General features: G+C 36.2%; 2 protein-coding genes across 2 annotated transcripts; both read left to right on the top strand.

Moving 5' to 3' along the window:
* The first annotated feature begins 9488 nt into the window (after positions 1-9488).
* Positions 9489-12828, top strand: LOC135152210 (uncharacterized). Its single transcript, XM_064092052.1, has 2 exons — positions 9489-12019; positions 12108-12828. Exons 1-2 carry the CDS (start codon positions 9489-9491, stop codon positions 12826-12828), a joined length of 3252 nt encoding a protein of 1083 aa, XP_063948122.1.
* A 345-nt stretch (positions 12829-13173) lies between these two features.
* On the top strand, positions 13174-17174 carry LOC135152209 (uncharacterized). Its single transcript, XM_064092051.1, has 9 exons — positions 13174-13540; positions 13681-14156; positions 14232-14438; positions 14875-15205; positions 15322-15554; positions 15637-15840; positions 15939-16031; positions 16567-16665; positions 16767-17174. The coding sequence occupies exons 1-9, from the start codon at positions 13174-13176 to the stop codon at positions 17172-17174; spliced, it is 2418 nt and encodes an 805-aa protein (XP_063948121.1).
* The last annotated feature ends 520 nt before the right edge of the window (positions 17175-17694 follow it).

The raw sequence follows: 17694 nt of genomic DNA, 5'->3' as shown, positions 1-17694 counted from the left end.
TGAAAGGCATATGTTAAGCCTATTTGTATTTAAGAGTATCAACGCAACTCTGATAAGAAAGAAAGTAAATAGCAAGCACTATTGAAGGAATCCGTACGAAGAACGTCAAGTGATTTATTAAAATCATATGTCTGAAGAATTTCAGGATGCTGCTGCACGTACAGCACTGAAAGAAGTTCAATAATATGTTCAAGCCTCAGTGTACAAATAATATTGTGTAGCACGTCCAGAAGTCCAGAAGGTATAAAGTTTTAATACTTTATTTATTCAGAAGATTCCAAACTATTTCTACTTATGAAGAAGAACTACAAAGACAAAGACTCGACGAACAAACCACTTCTCAGATGTTCAGTGGATAAAGAATATTTGATTCAGCTAGATACAGATGAACCAGACAGTACATTTGTGTGTCAGCTACTCAGATTAAATATTCTGCATCAACAATAGGTGGCCGTTCAATCAAGACAAAGAATCAGATCTTTTAAAGGAAGTCGGAAGACCTGTTGCTGAAGGAAATGCACTATATAATTATTTAATTAATTATTTCACATCTCAAAATAATTATATGAGTTATAAAATTTATTTATTAAATTGATTCACATTTGAACTAATTTAATTTATGAATTTATATAATTAATATAATTAAGTGAATAATTATTGAATTAATTATATAAAGAAAATCTATTGTTTTATTGTTTTTGGGCACGGCATGACAATCAATTAGATTGTCATACCGCACCCTTATTTGTGCGTTCTGGCAGTTGACATGACAATCAATTTGATTGTCATACCGACTGATCTAGGCATGACAATCAAAAATTGTCATACCAAGATCAGAAGGCATGACAATACAATAGATTGTCATACTGATTGTTCAAGGCATGACAATCCTTTAGATTGTCATACCGAGTTCAGTAGGCATGACAATCCAATTGATTGTCATGCCACTCATTAACTTGGTGGCCAAGATCAGTATGTCATACCGATGGTTTTATGGTATGACAATCCTTTAGATTGTCATACCTTACCATTTGTGCCATGACAATGTGTTAGATTGTCATACCTTCCCATGTAATTGTCATAGCACTTGTTTAGATTGTCATAGCACTTCCTAGAGTTGTCATGCCTAGCTTTGTCATACTAGTTCAATGGTTTGCCTATAAATATGGCTTCAACCTCTTCATTTGTTGTTGTTCATTGCATTGTAAAGCTTTCAAGTTGTGCTAAACTTGCTATTGTTATATCCACAGTTTTCTGTATTTTGATCACTCGGTTGTTTTAATCAGCTAAGTTAGAATACTTCCTGTCAAATTTATTCTACGAACTAGTGGACATTAAAACGAACCATATTAATTATATAACGACTTAAAAATTGTTATATTAATTAATTTAAATCTGATTAACAAGTTAAACTCCAATCAGATTATTCCACCGCGATTATTTTGTGACGATTGTATTCAACCCCCCTCCTTCTACAATCGTATCTGGACCTAACAGAAACTTGGAAAATAGAAATTTGTAATATATTTCATTATTATGTGATTCAATTATGATGAATATATATTCTTATTAGTGTTTTATTGTCAAACAGGTGATAAGCTTTACACATTTGCAATCAGTTTCATCTTCTTCTTGATCGATTGCCTTTCATATAGATCAGACAGGTTAGTAACTAAACATTCACTTAGCAACTTTGTATTTTGATCCAACATTGTATCAATTTTTAAAAAACCCTGTTTACACAATTAGCAGTGTAATTAGCCATGACAACTCTGCTTTACCTAGAATCTTTAAGCAATTCACACCAAGAGCTTTCTTGTGGTAAAGTTTGTATATTTATGTTTTGTTTTATTTATTTGATTGTAAAGCTGTTATCTTTACTTCAATTAGGGCTTTTGGATTGTCAGACGTTGATTATTTAGGTGGGAAATAAGGTATGTGCTAGAAATAATACATTTAAATCGCAAGCGCACGATCACCGTTTTAATATTTAAGATTCGTCCACAGAGAATAAAATTATTTCCGCAACTTATTATTTCTAATCTAGGAGAATTAGAAAATGGTTTTGAGAAAAAAAAAGGGTTTCTAAATCAAATATGAAATTATCAAATTTACTAAAATGCAACTAAATTATTTTATGTTCAAATAAAGTATAGAAAATCCAACCACCCAATTTAAACATTTGATCAAAAGAAATCTACCGTTGACTAGCAATTGCGGCCAAAATGAAGGAATACACAACTCTTAATCTAAAATTCAAAATGCAGAGAATGGACAAGTAACAAACAATTAAATTAAAACCTACTATTAACCTGGAGCAACGAAACCTCAAAACATTTTAATAATAAAACCAATACACCAAAACTCAAACATGCTGTAACTCGGACTCAGCCAAACACTGGACTAAACTAAAAAAACAAAACAATGAACAAGAACCCAGCTAAATAAACTCATAGCAGACACGAAGCAATCCAGCAGTAACTCGACAAGAACTTAACAAAACAACTCGAAAACTCCGCAAGCAAAATCAGATTACAGGCTCGATGCAATCACGAGACTAAAATGAAAAAAAAAACACGACTCGAAAATGGTAGACACGACTCAGCAAGCAAAAACTCAGAATCCAAACTAACACCCAGAAACTCCGCTGTGTTAAACACCAACTCGAACTAAATCTAAACCACGACTCATTTAATCGCTAATCAAACATCCATCTCGACCCCAGATACTGTAACTCAACAAAAAATCAACAGCAAGCAATAACAGAGCAGGAAAATCGAAGTACTGAAAAATACAGACTCGGAAAAAGACGAAACAAAAACCCACAAGCAATCCACAAGCAAATAAAGCTAGAGAGTCATTAACTATTAAAAAGGTTCCTTTCAATCCACAAGCAATCTTGAGATTCATGTGGTTAGAGAAAGATTTCATAGCCAATGAAAGCAAATAAAGAGCAAAATTTAAGAACAAGAAAGAATGACAAAGATGAGAGCTTGTATAAATATAAAAAGTGATTACAAATCTAGTGTGCTACTACTAGATCTACTACATAAAAGAGAGGCTACTAAAATTAGAAAATCCTAGGTTGGTTGAAACATGATGGGGAGATGTGTATTTATAGGGGGAAATTAGGGTAGAGGGGGGGTGTAGGTGTCCCATCTATCTAGATGCTTCCTTGAGAATATTCCCCTATGATCCTTTTCTTCCCATCTTTTCCTCCTTTTTGCTTTATTCTTTTATTTCTTCAAGCTTTTGCAATTTTCCTAAAAAAAAGACAAATAAACAAATAAATAAGTGAGAACAAGAAATAATTAGGCATTTAAAATATACAAAAATATGCACTTATCAAACTTCCCCATACCTATATTTTGCTCGTCCTCGAGTAAAATCAAAAGAAAATAAAATAAACTATGAAAACTAGATGCGATTCCTAGGCTCCTTTTCGTAGGTGTGACGGGTGATTTTAGGTTCACCAACCCGTTAAACTCGTAGACGATCTCTACAAGAGGAGTTTTGTCTCCTAAGGGTTTACAGAAGATATACCCATAAAATCTTCGAGACATTCTAGCAAGTGTCTACTCGACTCTACTCTAATTTCGTTGGTGTTAACAAAAAGCGTTTTTAAGGAAAATACGACTTAAAGACTCTTTTACTAATAATCAAGATACAGTCGTCTCTAATCTACTTGACTCGACACAAAAAATTACTAGAAAACCAAGGAGTGTAATGAATTTAAGGCCTTTGATGGATCCTAATTGTCTAAGAACACTTTCTCTTTTTCAACCAATTTTGAACTAACCCAATCTCTATCGAAACAAATATCTAGCCAAACTTCACAAACCCTTATTCTTTATTTTCTTTTTTTCATTTTTTTCATTTTGCATTGACTTTATTTTGTCCGTTTTCTTAGGCTTTCTATGTTACCCATGTAGCGAGCTTTGGGTCAGTGACTCCCAAACCAAACGGTCTTAGGGCACTAGGTTTTGAAATCCCCTTACGGACTTAATTGCTCGAGTAACAAAGGCCACAAAACGAGACTAGCCAATCTACTTTTGCCCATTTATCTAAAGATTTTATCTATAAAGAACAATGGGTATTGAAGTAGTTATTCCCCTTTTTTTTCTATCTTTTTTTTTCTTTTCTATTTTTTTATTCGCAAAGGTTCGATTCGACATTGTTTCAACATGTGGGTTCTCTCTCAGGTATCGAATAATATCACTAGACAATCTCTCCATCAAAGGTCTTGTGCAAATGTGTGTGCCATCTTGGAATTACGAGTACAAATCGGTCGATACAAGCTTCAAAACGACAACCTTACTCAACTACGTTCAAATTATCTAAAAGACACTACATATATATACTTTTCGAAAACATGCTAAACACCAACTACTCCTAAAGTTCGAGTGAGGGAAAGACAACTTAGCTAAACCATCTCTATTTTTGGAATTTTTCTAATTTTTCATTTTTTTTAGGTTTTCATTTTTTTAGAATTACACTAAAGCCCTCCCCATACCTAAATCATGCATTGTCCTCAATGTATGCAAAAGAGAGAATTGAAATGAGAGAGTAAAGAGGAAAAATACCTGAATAGGAGATGAAGGGATTTTTATTAACTACTGAAGCAACTTACATGATCAAGGGTCGATGAGGTGGATGACCTCTTCCTCCAAATCAACAGGCAATTCTAAAAATGGTTTAAGACGTTGACCATTAACTTTGAAAACATTACCATTTTTAGGATCCTGAATTTCAACAGCACCGTGAGGAAACACAACTTGAACAATGTAAGGACCATCCCATCTAGAACGCAACTTACCGGGAAACAAATGAAGCCTAAAGTTGTAGAGAAGAACTTTTTGGCCGGGAGAAAAGGATTTTCTCAAGATGGTCTTATCATGGAAGGCCTTAGTTCTCTCCACTACGCCATAGATGGCCTATTGCAACGCCCTTGTAACGCTTGTGTTACAATAGCTAGGCAGATTTTGACATAATGAAACACTCCTCACGACGTATTACAGTAGCCGAAATTCAATGTCAAAATAGACGTGACAGTGTTGCAACTGTGTAACGCCACATCCAACTGTTACAATAATGTATTTAATTTAATTAATTAATTAATTAATTATTTATTTATTTAATTAAAAAATTATTTAATTAGTGGGTCCCACGTTTAGGTCCCACACTTGTTGGCCCACTGCTGCTGACATGGCAGGTGGGTCCCACACGTGTGCCCCACTACTGCTGACGTGGCAGTGCGGGTCCCACGTGTGGGCTCCATTACTGCTGATGTGGCAGGTGGGTCCCACATGTGGGCCTGCTTCTGCTGACGTGGCAGGTGGGCCCCACTACTGCCGGCATGGCTGTGTGGGTCCCACATGTGGGCCCCACCACTGATGACATGGCTGTGTGGGTCCCACCTCTGGTGACGTGGCCATGAGGGTCCCATGACATTGACGTGGCAGCGGTGGGCCCCACGACGCTGACGTGGCAGTGTTGGGCAGTACTTCAAAAATATTTTGAAATTTTTGAAGGCCAAGGGAATTGAACCCATGACCTCTCCCATAACAAAACAAGTCAGAAACCACTCCACCAACATTGCTTTTTGTGTTTGTCAATGCATAACTAAAATATAACATAATCTTTTCTTTGCTGGGCTCCAAAAAAAATTATGCTTATCAGGCCCATTTCATCGGTTACCCATGTTTCAATTATTTAAAATCTGGCCCATATACTTATATGACTTCTGTTTTTTATTTTTGTTTAAAAATCGAGATTTTGTAAACAATAAAATCGAGCTTTTTTTTATTTTTATTAATTTGTTTTTTGAACAAAAAAATCGAGATTTTTTTAAACAATAAAATCGAGATTTTTTTTATTTTTGTTTAAAAAATCGAGATTTTTTAAAATAATATAATCGAGATTTTTTTGAACAATAAAATCGAGATTTTTTTTAAACTTTTTTTAATCGAGATTGTAAAATTATAAAAAACGTACCAATTGGGTTTAATTTATGTATTTAAATATTATCAAAAAATAAAATACAAATGCAGTGTTTTAATTTTTTACGTTGCAAAAATGAAAAAATGAAGCAGCCGTGTGTTCCAAAAATGCCGTGTGCAATCAAATTTTTATTGGTGAATGCACCAGGGGTAGCTTAAGCGTTTTTTACAGCTTTTTATAACCCTCTCCACCAACATTTTCATTTTAATCTCTCAGAAACCTCTCAAGCTATACAGAAACCCTCTCAGCGTCTCTTCATCTCTCGTTGGAAACTCCATGGCGTCTTCAAGGTAATTAATCACTTTCGTTTTCTTTTCGTTTTCGTTTTCTTTTCGTTTTCGTTTTCTTTCATTTTTGTAATCACTAATCTATGCATGTAATCATTTTTTTATTTTTCATAGCAACCACTCTGCCTCGAACTCGGTAACACAGCCCATATATACAGAGAATGTGGAGAAATCTCTGTGCAACCTGAATGGTCACCTAGCAACCCTCCGTGAGCAGATGGTGGAACTCACCCAGTTGACTGCTACCCTGAACAAGATGGTGGAGATGCTCGGGGATGATCTCAAAGCAGTGATGGTGGAGCAATCGCAACTGGTCCAGCGACTGCGTCATGGACGTTGAGGCGGGTCGCTTGGTGAGGGCTGGCCGGGATGGTTGTTTAAGTATGTTTTTTAAGTATGTTAATTATATTTTGTTTAATTAAGAACTTTTGTTTAAGTATATTTTGTTGATGTAAGGATTAAGTATGTTTATGATGGATTTTATGATGTAAGGATTAAGAACTTTAATTAATTATGTTTCTGATGGATTTTAAGAATGGTTTGATGTTGATGGTTTCTTTTGTATGGTTTAGTTTCTATTGTATGCATCTGATTTGAGTATGATTTGTTGGTGATTTGTTGGTTTAAGCATGATTTGAGTATGATTTGTTGGTTTCTAAGTATAACTGATTTATGAAGCATCTGATTTGAAGCATCTGGTTTTAAGCCTGGTTTTTAAGTATGGTGGTCTTTTTCATGTTTTGGTCTGAGGTGCCTTATGTTTTTATGCCTTTATGATTTGATTTGGTTTAACTGGTGATCGTTTTTATGTATGGTTTAAGTATGGTTTTTATGTATGTTGGTGATTTTAAGTCTGGTTTATTTTTCAAGTTGGTTTTAAGCATCTGATTTCATATTGGTTTTAAGTCTGGTTTCTTGATGTTTCTTTTGAAAAGCCAGTAGTGTGTAGTGTTAAAATGGGTTTTCTAATGTTACTCATTTTGACTAAAAAGTGGACTGGTGGACTTTTGAAAAGCCAGTAGTGTGTAGTGTTAAAATGGGTTTTCTAATGTTTACTCAATTAGACTAAAAAGCTGCTGAGGTGATTATAGTTTTTGTATTTATGGTAGATTTTAAGTATTGTTGATGTTTATGGTTGGTTTAAGTATGTTGGTCTTTTGTTTCTTTTGTCTTTTCGTTTCTCAGTTTGTATTCATCTGATTTTGAAGTTTTGTTTCTTTCTCAGTTTTGAAAAGCCAGTAGCGTGTATATAGTTTCTTACTCAATTAGACTAAAAAGCTGCTGAGGTGATTATAGTTTTTGTATTTATGGCTGATGAGGTGATATGCCCACTTGCCCACTAAAATGCCAACAGACTAAAAAGCCCCTTCTGAATACCATAAACTCGTTTTTTGTAAAGTCTTCGTAGCTTAAAATGCTTAAAAACTCGTTTTTTGTAAATCCTTAAAACTCGTTTTATTCAAACTATGCCCCTTCTGAATACCATAAACTCGTATTTTGTAAATCCCAAAGAGTTTTTGAATAATTCACTTGTTTTTCCCATAATTCACAATAAACACAAATAGCACCATAAACACAATTAGCACCAAAGAAGCTCAATATATATGTACATGGATTTAAATTAGTACATGGATTTAAATTAGTACATGGATTTAAATTCAATCAATTGTAAACCACAGAAAATGAATTCGAATTTGAATGAAAAATGGATTTAGATTTGCACCTGGGCTCATGGTTTGGACCTCATGAGACTCACCTGGTGAACTCAGTCAACAACTGAGTTGACTCGCTTCCATGCTTCGAGACTCACCTGGTGAACTCAGTCAACAACTGAGTTGACTCGCTTCCATGCTTCGTTATCTCGAACGAAGCTTCGAGACTCACCATGCTTAGTCCACTGAGTTCCCCTGCAATAAATCTCGAAGGAAATTAGAAACAATCCATGGATTTAAATTCAATCAATTATTAACGATTTAAATTAGAAATTGAATATTTATTCAATCAATTATTGTCGAATTCGAAGGCTTTCAACAATCCATGGATTAGATTATTGATTTAGAAACCTCGATTTCATTTTGGATTTGCGAAGAGGGGAAGAGATGCGAAGAGGGGAAGAGAGGGGATGAAAATGAAAAATGAAAAATGAAAGAAGAGAGAGAGGAGGAAAAATGATAGAAGAGAGAGAGGAGGAAAAATGATAGAGGAGGAAAAATAATCGGAAAATATAGCGCACGGGTTGTGTCGTATCTCAATAGACAATGTAATATAATAATGCTAGTTATACTTTCACTTTCATGTTTTTAAATATCTTTTAAACGATATTGCATAATAATGTAATTTTGCACTTAAATTTCTGAAAATATAAGAATATATTAAATATTGCTTTATTTGTACTTATTAAATTTATAAAACATAATATTAAATATTAAAAGAATGTCAAAATAATAAAATAAATATTAAATATATTAAAAATAAATGGGCGGCATGTTTTCCCCCCCAAATCGAAGCTAACTACAGTTATTCTCCACTATCTCATCGCTAATTACAGTTAACGCGCTCCTCCTCACCTCGCTCAACCTCACCTCCCTCGCTCTCTCTCACCTCCCTCGCTCTCTCTCTCCTCACCTCACCTCACCTCACCTCGCTCTCACCTCAACCTCACTCAACTCCGGCGCTCTCAAAATTAGGGTTTCAAAATTAGGGTTTCAAAATTAGGGTTTCGAGGTTTGGGGGTTCGAAGCAGAGAAGTTGTCACCTAGGGTTTCGAAGGCAGCCAAGCTCGATTTAAGCTCTCACCAAGGGGATTAGGTATATTTTACGCTCCCTCCTCTTTCTCTCCAGCTCTCTCTCTCTCTCTCTCTCTCTCTCTCTCCAGCTCTCTCTCTCTCACTCTCTCTCACTCTATCTCTCTCTCTCACTCTCTCTCTCTCTCTCACTCTCTCTCTCTCTCTCTCACTCTCTCTCTCTCTCTCTCTCTCGCTCGCTCTCTCTCCCCTCCCCCTCTCGCTGTCTCTATGCATGCTTGTAATTATGTACACTGTGTTTACATACCAACTGATATTTTTAAGTGATTGTCATTTGTATTTTGAGTATTATTGTTAATGTTTGGCTGAATCATGATACTATGTTAGTTAGTTAGGCTGAACATGATACTATGTTAGTTACTATGTTTTTTTTTTTTAAGGTGACTAGCTTTTAGGAATGGAGGCTGATTGGATAGGACTACCTAGGTACAGTGAAGCATATGTCAGTGGGATTCAAGCATTTGTGGAAAATGCGTTTCCCCTTTTTTCCGTAGGTGAAGAAATGAAGTGCCCCTGCAAGAAATGTAATGGTCAATATTGGCATCGTCAGGATGTGATTTATGATCATCTCATTTGCAGAGGGCCTTCCGCTTTACATGTCCAATGGATATATGATGTCTCGCAAAAGAAAGTCGAAAATAGTACCGCAAATATAGGTTCTGACTTTATGGATTGCGAAACGGGGTATGATTTTGGTGATAATTTAGAAGCAATGGGGAAGATGTTTGAGAATTTAGACGATGGACCAGATACGGAGGCTAAAAAGATTTATCGGCATCTGAAAGAGGGAAAACAACCACTCTATCCCGGCTGCAAGAAATTTTCTCGTTTAAGTTTTATGATCAGGCTTTACCATTTAAAATGTAGTCATGGAATTAGCAATTCTGCTTTTGGGGAATTATTGGGGTTGATAAAGGATGCTTTCCCCGAAGCAAATATGCCTTTGTCCTTCAATGCTGCGAAGGACATGATTAGGGACTTGGGCCTTCATTACGAGAAAATACATGCTTGTCCCAATAGTTGCATGTTGTATTGGGAAGCAAATAAAAATAAACAAGTCTGTGATATTTGTGGGGTATCTAGGTGGGTTATACAAGAGAAGAAAGGGTCTGCCCATAATAACGATCCAGAGAAGTTAGTTACTAAAGTGCCAGCAAACGTTATGAGATATTTTCCACTAAAGCCTAGGCTACAAAGATTGTTCCTGTCCAAGGAATCTTCCAAATTGAACACATGGCATGCAGCGGGAAGGACGAAAGATGGGAAACTAAGGCATCCGGCGGACGCCGAAACTTGGAAGACAATGGATGCTATGTATCCTGATTTTTCTTCGGAAATTCGAAATATTTCACTAGGTGTAGCTGCTGATGGATTTAATCCATTTCGTTCTATGAATTTAAGTCATAGTACATGGCCAATTCTACTTGTAAACTACAACCTCCCACCTTGGCTCTGCATGAAACAGGAAAATTTGATTCTTTCAACGTTAATATCGGGACCAGAATCTCCAGGAAATAGTATCGATGTCTATATGCAGCCTTTGATTGCCGAATTGAAAGAATTATGGGATGTCGGCATCCAAACATATGATGCCTTGACTGATCATAACTTTAATTTACGGGCAAGGGTGCTTTGGACCATTAGTGACTTTCCAGGATACGCTATGTTGTCGGGTTGGAGCACAAAGGGTAGACTAGCGTGTCCAATATGTCACTACGAAACTTGTTCTGAATATCTGAAACATAGTAGAAAAATGTGCTACATGAATCATAGAAAATATCTCGATCCTTCACACAAATGGAGGTTTGACAAGAAAAGATTCAATGGGCAGATTGAAACGAGGCAGATTCCGGATCCATTAACGGGAAAGGATATCGAAGAATTGTTGTTTGGGTTTGAAAATCAATTTGGGAAGAAACGCAAGGGAATGGGAAATAGAAAGCGTAAAATCGACTCTCCTTTCAAAAAGAGGTCAATATTTTTTAATTTGTCATATTGGAAACATGTTCAACTTCGACACAATCTTGACGCTATGCACATAGAAAAAAACTTATGCGACAATATATTAGGTACTTTACTAAATATTGGTGGCATGTCAAAAGACCACTTGGGTGCTCGCTTTGATTTGCAAGAAATGGGAATAAGGAAGTCACTTCACCCTGTTAAAGGTGCAGATGGAGAGACTTACGAGATTATGGCATCCATCTTTGACATGACAGATAAGGAGAAAGATGTATTTTGCAAGCTGTTGAAGAATGTGAAACTGCCTTATGGCTGTGCTGCTAATATAAGTCGTTACGTGCACACAGACGAGAGAAAAGTAGTGGGGTATAAAAGCCATGACGCGCATTTTATCCTCCACTACTTGTTACAATTTGCTGCAAAGAAATCACTAAAACCTGAGGTGGCAAAGCCGTTGATCAAATTAAGTGAATTTCTTAGAGGCTTATGGAGCAAGGTGATTGTCTTGGATGATATTGAGAGGTTGCAAGAAGAAATTGTTGAAATTCTCTGTGAATTTGAGATAATATTCCCACCTGCCTTCTTTGACATCATGGTTCACCTACCTGTCCATTTGTGTAATGAAGTTAAATGCGGCGGACCGGTGCACCTTCGGTGTATGTATCCTATTGAGCGGTATCTTGCAAAGCTGAAATCATATGTACGTAATAGGAGCAAACCAGAAGGCTCAATTGCAGAAGGCTACCTAGCAGAGGAGTGTATCACATTTTGTTCAAGATTTTTGGTTTGTGAAGAAGCAAAAGAAAATACTGATTTTGGAAGATGTCCAACAAATGTGACGTACCATATTGGAACAAGAAGGAATAAAGATGGCAAAGTTTTCCAATTAGAAGATTCAGAATGGAAAGCATGTCATACGTACACTCTGTTCAATAGCGGCAATAAGGAAATTGAGGCTTTGCTTGAGTAAGTTCTCTAGTCCTTACATTTATTAAATAATAAAAACTAATTAAAATGCCTCTTTTATAAACAGTTTCAATTATTTACTTGATAGGATTCATCGAGCTTCAGTTGAAGCAGATCAAACTTCAGAACGATACAAAAAGGAGCAAACACACTCCAAAGAGTTTTGGAGATGGTTAAAGGTCCAAGTTGAAAATCTGGACACCAATTCAACCGAGTTACAAGTGTTAGCATTAGGTCCCAATCGAACAGCGAGGAGGTTTAGCGGGTATTTCATAAATGGTTATCGATTCCACACAAAGAAGAGAGATTCTCGATGCACCACACAAAACAGTGGAGTTTTTTTAACTGCTGAAACCACTAGTTTTGCAAATTCTAAGGACAAAAATCCAATTATCGGGGAAGTGAACTACTATGGGTCTATTGAAGATATTTTTGAAGTTGATTACTGGGGAGTATTCAGGGTGGTTATGTTTAAGTGTTGCTGGTACCAAGAAGAAAAAGATCCCTTTGGTCTGACTAGGGTCAATTTTAACAAGTCCCGTCACAAATCTGATCCTTATGTTCTTGCTTCACAAGTGCAGCAAGTATTCTATGTGGAAGATCCAATTGCAAAATCTGTTCAATATGTTATGAAAAGACTACCAAGGGTTTGGTGTGACGCTGAAGACCAAGATTTGTTGGAAGAAGAAAACAACCCTCCTGATAAACATGATTCTAATCTTGATTTCCAACTACAAAATCAAGTTGGTGAATTTAGTTGGTTCAGGGAAGATATCCCTAAAAGACAAGTCCCTGTATCACCAACTTAAGTAAAAAAAAAACTCTTTGGTAATATGTAATTTAGGAGATGTTTTGGTTGCTGATATGTAATTTAGGAGACTGAAATTTATTGGCGATGTTTTAATATTGGTGATGATCTCTGAACTAACTAACTGTTTCTCATAGTTAATTAAACTTGTGTTGCTATGGTCCAATGTTAGTTAACTGTTTTCCATATATAATTGTGGAATTGTAGCATAATTCTATCTTTCTTGATGATCATTCCTTAACTTAATAACAATCACTTCTGTCTTTATATTTAGTTGTCTAGTTCAGTTTTTCAATTATCCGCATAATTGGTCTCCTTTTAATCCATATATGTTCATTTTTGTAGGATGGCAGAGAAGTTGGTGAATGTGAGGTATAACTATGATGGCACATTCAACAAGACAAGTTATTCAGGGGGGAAGAGTATTATTTTCAACTGCCAAGACGTGGATGAATTTTCATATACAGTGGCGCTAGAAAATGTCAAGGATTGCCTCAACTGTACTGAAATTGGAGGATTATATGTGCTGAATGGAAAACCCCTACAATGGAAGCTTCTGAAGTGTGATTCAGATTTGCTTCAACTGGTAGATGCCTGCGAAAGTGGTGGGGACATAAATATATATGTGGATTGTGTTGTTGACAAAGAATGCAAGCCACTGGAGCCAGGGGTGCCATTTCTAGTCGTACGACCAAGAAAGAACATACTTAAAGGTCATTTCTTATTTCAAATTTTAAATTTAAATATAATAACAAATTACTAAGTCATATTTACTTATAATAAGGCTTGCTTATGTGTTTAATCTCATGAGACACATGTTTACTGATTTGTGTCTTTCTGCAATTTTTTGCAGAACATCTACAAATCAAACAGAATAGGCGTACTTTTGTTTCTTCACACCAACTACAGCAACAAAGGCAAAGCAAGAGGATTCCAAGGTCACCTCAGATGCAGGAGGTTGAACAGAACAAGCTTCCAAAATCACCACGTTTGCAGGAGCTAGCGAAGAAGAATCTTCGAAGCTCAACTCATTTGCAAGAGGTTCAAAACAACAATCTGCCAAAGACACCTCCAAAGAATCTTCGAAGCTCAACTCATGTGCAAGAGGTTCAAAACAACAATTTGCCAAAGACACCTCCAAAGAATCTTCGAAGCTCAACTCATTTGCAAGAGGTTGAAAACAACAATCTGTCAAAGTCACCGCGTTTGGAGGACCTACAGAAGAATCTTTCAAGCAACCCTCAGTGGAAGAAAGATGTAAGCCCCAACGCTGTATCTGCATTGGTGGCGAAAAGGAGGTTACACTTATCAAAATTGGATACAATTGAGGTAGTAATATTTTCCCTTAGCTCACACCTATTTTCTAACATACCAACTGATATTTTCCTGATTTCACACTTGCAGTCGGGCCGAGTGAATGAGTATGAGCTGCGTAAAATTCAGAATGTGGAAGAAAACAAAAAAAAGTTCAAGGAACTCGGATTAGGAAAATATGCTGCTAATCCAATTAAGCCGATAGTCCAGCAGAGTACAAAGGAAAATAAGGATCGGGAAGATCCTGAATATGTTGTGGAAAATGAGACGGGAGATGAAAGTGATGACACTTCAGAGGTAATATTTTATACTTATTATGTACACTTTTTCTTTATTTGTGTTTATTTTATTATTAATTAGCTGTTTGTGAAATTATATGAACCTATTGGGTAATTTTGTGTAAGGGGTTGCATTTGATTTTGCACTTATTATGTACATTTTTTCTTCATTTGTTGGTAGAGGCCTCTTAACTTAATTAGTAATCAAGAATATAGATAAAAAAGAGTTGTTAATGCTTTCTTTTTGAGAAATTTTAAAAGTTGTGTTGTTAATTTTAAGTTTGTTTTGTTAACGCTTATTCATTTGTATTAGGCTAGACACAATTTGCATGCAATAATTATGTCTTAAAATTTCTAAATGATTTTTTTTATTAAATTAACAATATCACAATATATATCTGTTTTAGTTATTATGTACATTTTTTCTTCATTTGTGTTTAATATTTACTGCATAGGGAATCAAATCTGTCCAGAAACGGAAAGCAATACCTGGTCCCAGAACTCGTTCGCGAGCAAATGATAAGGATTTGGGTGATAAGGATCCGGTGGATCCTATCGACAAAGGCAAAAAGGTTGCTGCTGCTAGTACCAAAAGTGCAAAACTTATAAAGCCAACATGCAGCAAACTGCTAAAACAAGGGGATAATTCTGCACCAAGTGGTACAATTGCTGCGTATATGGCCCTGCGAGAACGTCAGAAGCAGAATCTTGAAGCTGAAATGAGGAGAGAGGATGTTGGTGATACAGATTTACAAAATGGAAGTGAAGGTGAAGAAGTAGAAGAAGGTAATATGGTCATTTGTACTTTATTTCTTCTGTACGTCTCATTTTTTAATAATTAGTAGGATTATTAGCAATAATATGGTAATTGCATTTTATTTTATTGATGGCTATCTGAACAGAACCTAAAAGACGTAGAGGACGTTCAAAAATGTTAAAAGTTCATGCTAGGACTGCTGCTGAAAAGATCTTTGTTAAACTGAGTAAACGAGGTCAACCAATTGGAGAGCGCAAAACTAGATCCGAGTTGAGCAATTTCCTGGGGACTCTAGTTAAGGATCACGTGTCACTTACTTATGTTAATTGGCATGTTGTTCCAGATGATTTGAAGAAGAAAATGTTGGAATATACTTTGGTGACCTCTATAACCTCAACTTTACTTACTTTTCTCATATCTGTGCACCAACTCATTCAAGTTATATGTTGACACATTATAGGAGAGGTTTGATATAGCACCAGAAGGGGAAAAGTGGGTGTACAAGACACTTAATTCATCCTGGAGAACACACAAGTCTCGTGTCAAGCTGATGCATTACTCCCAATTTGACAATGATGAGGAGAGGATTCAAAACAGGCCGGATCATATTCCGCTCGAGGATTTTAAGATGCTGTTGGACTACTGGGCGGACGATGGAGTTCAGGTATATTTATAAGGTGGCAAGTATATAGTTTAGAAATTAATTTGCTGCACGCCATTTGATATGGAAAGTAAAATATGATAACATTGTTTTGGTAACAGATTTTGGCTGAGGATAATAAGGCTCGTCGCAATATGTATGTTGAGACACACACTCTCGGTTGCAAGAGTCTTGCTGAGCTTAGAACAACACTGGTATGAACATAAACAACTTGAGTACCCTATAGCTTTTAATAATTTGTCATAAATATTTGTTAATTGATGATGTCCGTAATTTGTAAGAAATAAAATTGAGTACCTTGTACCTTTTTCTTATATTAATTTTTAGAGTGTTGATAATCGCCAGTTTGATGTTACTTTTGGATAATTGCCATATGAGTTTATAATAGGCACAGACTTCAATAATATTTGAAGGTAGATTAGGCACTCTAAATCTTCTGCATTTAAATTTTTATTGGATTAAATAGCAGTTTGGACTTGGTACGCTAATTTGAGTTTAGCTTTGAGTTTGGCAGTTTTTTAATCCTATTTTTAAAAATGCACTCAAATTATGTAATGCCCAAATTCACAGTTGTTAAATTCAATTTTAGTTTAATTAGTTTGAAAAGTTCACGAGTGAAGTGTATTTTCCGATTACTTGGATTTTTTGTCTACCTTCAATGTTCCCGTACCAAGCTTGTCTAATTCATAGTCTACTTACGAGTGAAGTGTTGTTTCTGTTACTTGACAGAAACAAGATGACCCAAATCAGAGGTCCCCATCAGAGGCTAAAATATTTGTAGAAAGTCGCAAGCGCAAGCCTGGGCACGAGTACAAGTTAAGTCCAAAAGCAATTAAGAAAAAATTGTAAGTAAATTATCTTCTAAAGTATATATATTTGAACTCATTTTACCTCTACCTCTGTACACTTGACAAAACTTTCTCTTGTAGGAGTCTGTTGAAAAGATAACGAAAGAAGGAAATGATGCAGCTGAGCTCGTTCCCAAAAAGAAAAAGAACCGGCCAGATTGGTTGGTGGGAAGGCAAGGTAAAACAGCAGCTTCGACAGAAACTCCAGTTGATCCGGTTACACAATCTACAGTCGAGGAGCTGCGCACAAAGATTGCTCAGCTAGAGAGTGAGATGGAAGCAAAGGTCAATACAAAAGTTCAACATAACATGGCCTGGTTGCTGAAGAAACTCGGAGAGGCAAATCCGGGTCTGAAAGTTGACATTACTCATGACTTTTGTGCAACTGTTTCTAGTGATGGAGATCAATTTGGCACTCCAATCACTCCTGGCACCGCTTCTGGAACCGCTCCTGGCACCACCCATGGCACCACCGACTCTTTAATATAACTGTTTTTACGTAAAACTTAGTTAATATGAATTTGTCGTCCTTCATTTTGTTGTCAGATTGTTTTGATGTTACGTGTCTTAAATGGTTTGCATGGGATTGATTTGTGTTGGAGGATGGTTGGATATTTGTTCTTTTGGAGTTTGGTATTTGTAGTTTAGGTGGATGTATGGTGGGAAGTTTGGATGGATGTTTGTTGGATTGTTTGTTGGATTATTTATATTTTTAATGGGAATGCTCCAAAAACAATGCAGGCATTGCAGAAAATTTTTAAATATGTGTTACAATAGCTCATTTTAACGTTACAAGTGATTAATGTTTGTGTTACAGTTAGTCCACTTAGTGTTTCCAAAGCACCTTTTTACTGTTACAATAGTCCCACCGGCTGACGTGGCTGCGGAGGCCCCACCACGCTGACGTGGCTTTGTGGGACCCACATGCTGACGTGGTAGTGCGGGACCAACAAGCTGACGTGGCGTGGTGGGTCCCACGTGCTGACGTGGCAGGTGTGGGTCCCACGTG

Source organism: Daucus carota, chromosome 4 (assembly GCF_001625215.2).
Source record: "Daucus carota subsp. sativus chromosome 4, DH1 v3.0, whole genome shotgun sequence".
Classification (NCBI taxonomy): domain Eukaryota; kingdom Viridiplantae; phylum Streptophyta; class Magnoliopsida; order Apiales; family Apiaceae; genus Daucus; species Daucus carota.
The sequence above is the reverse complement of the archived record's forward strand: the minus strand, read 5'-3'. Positions and strand labels throughout refer to the sequence as shown.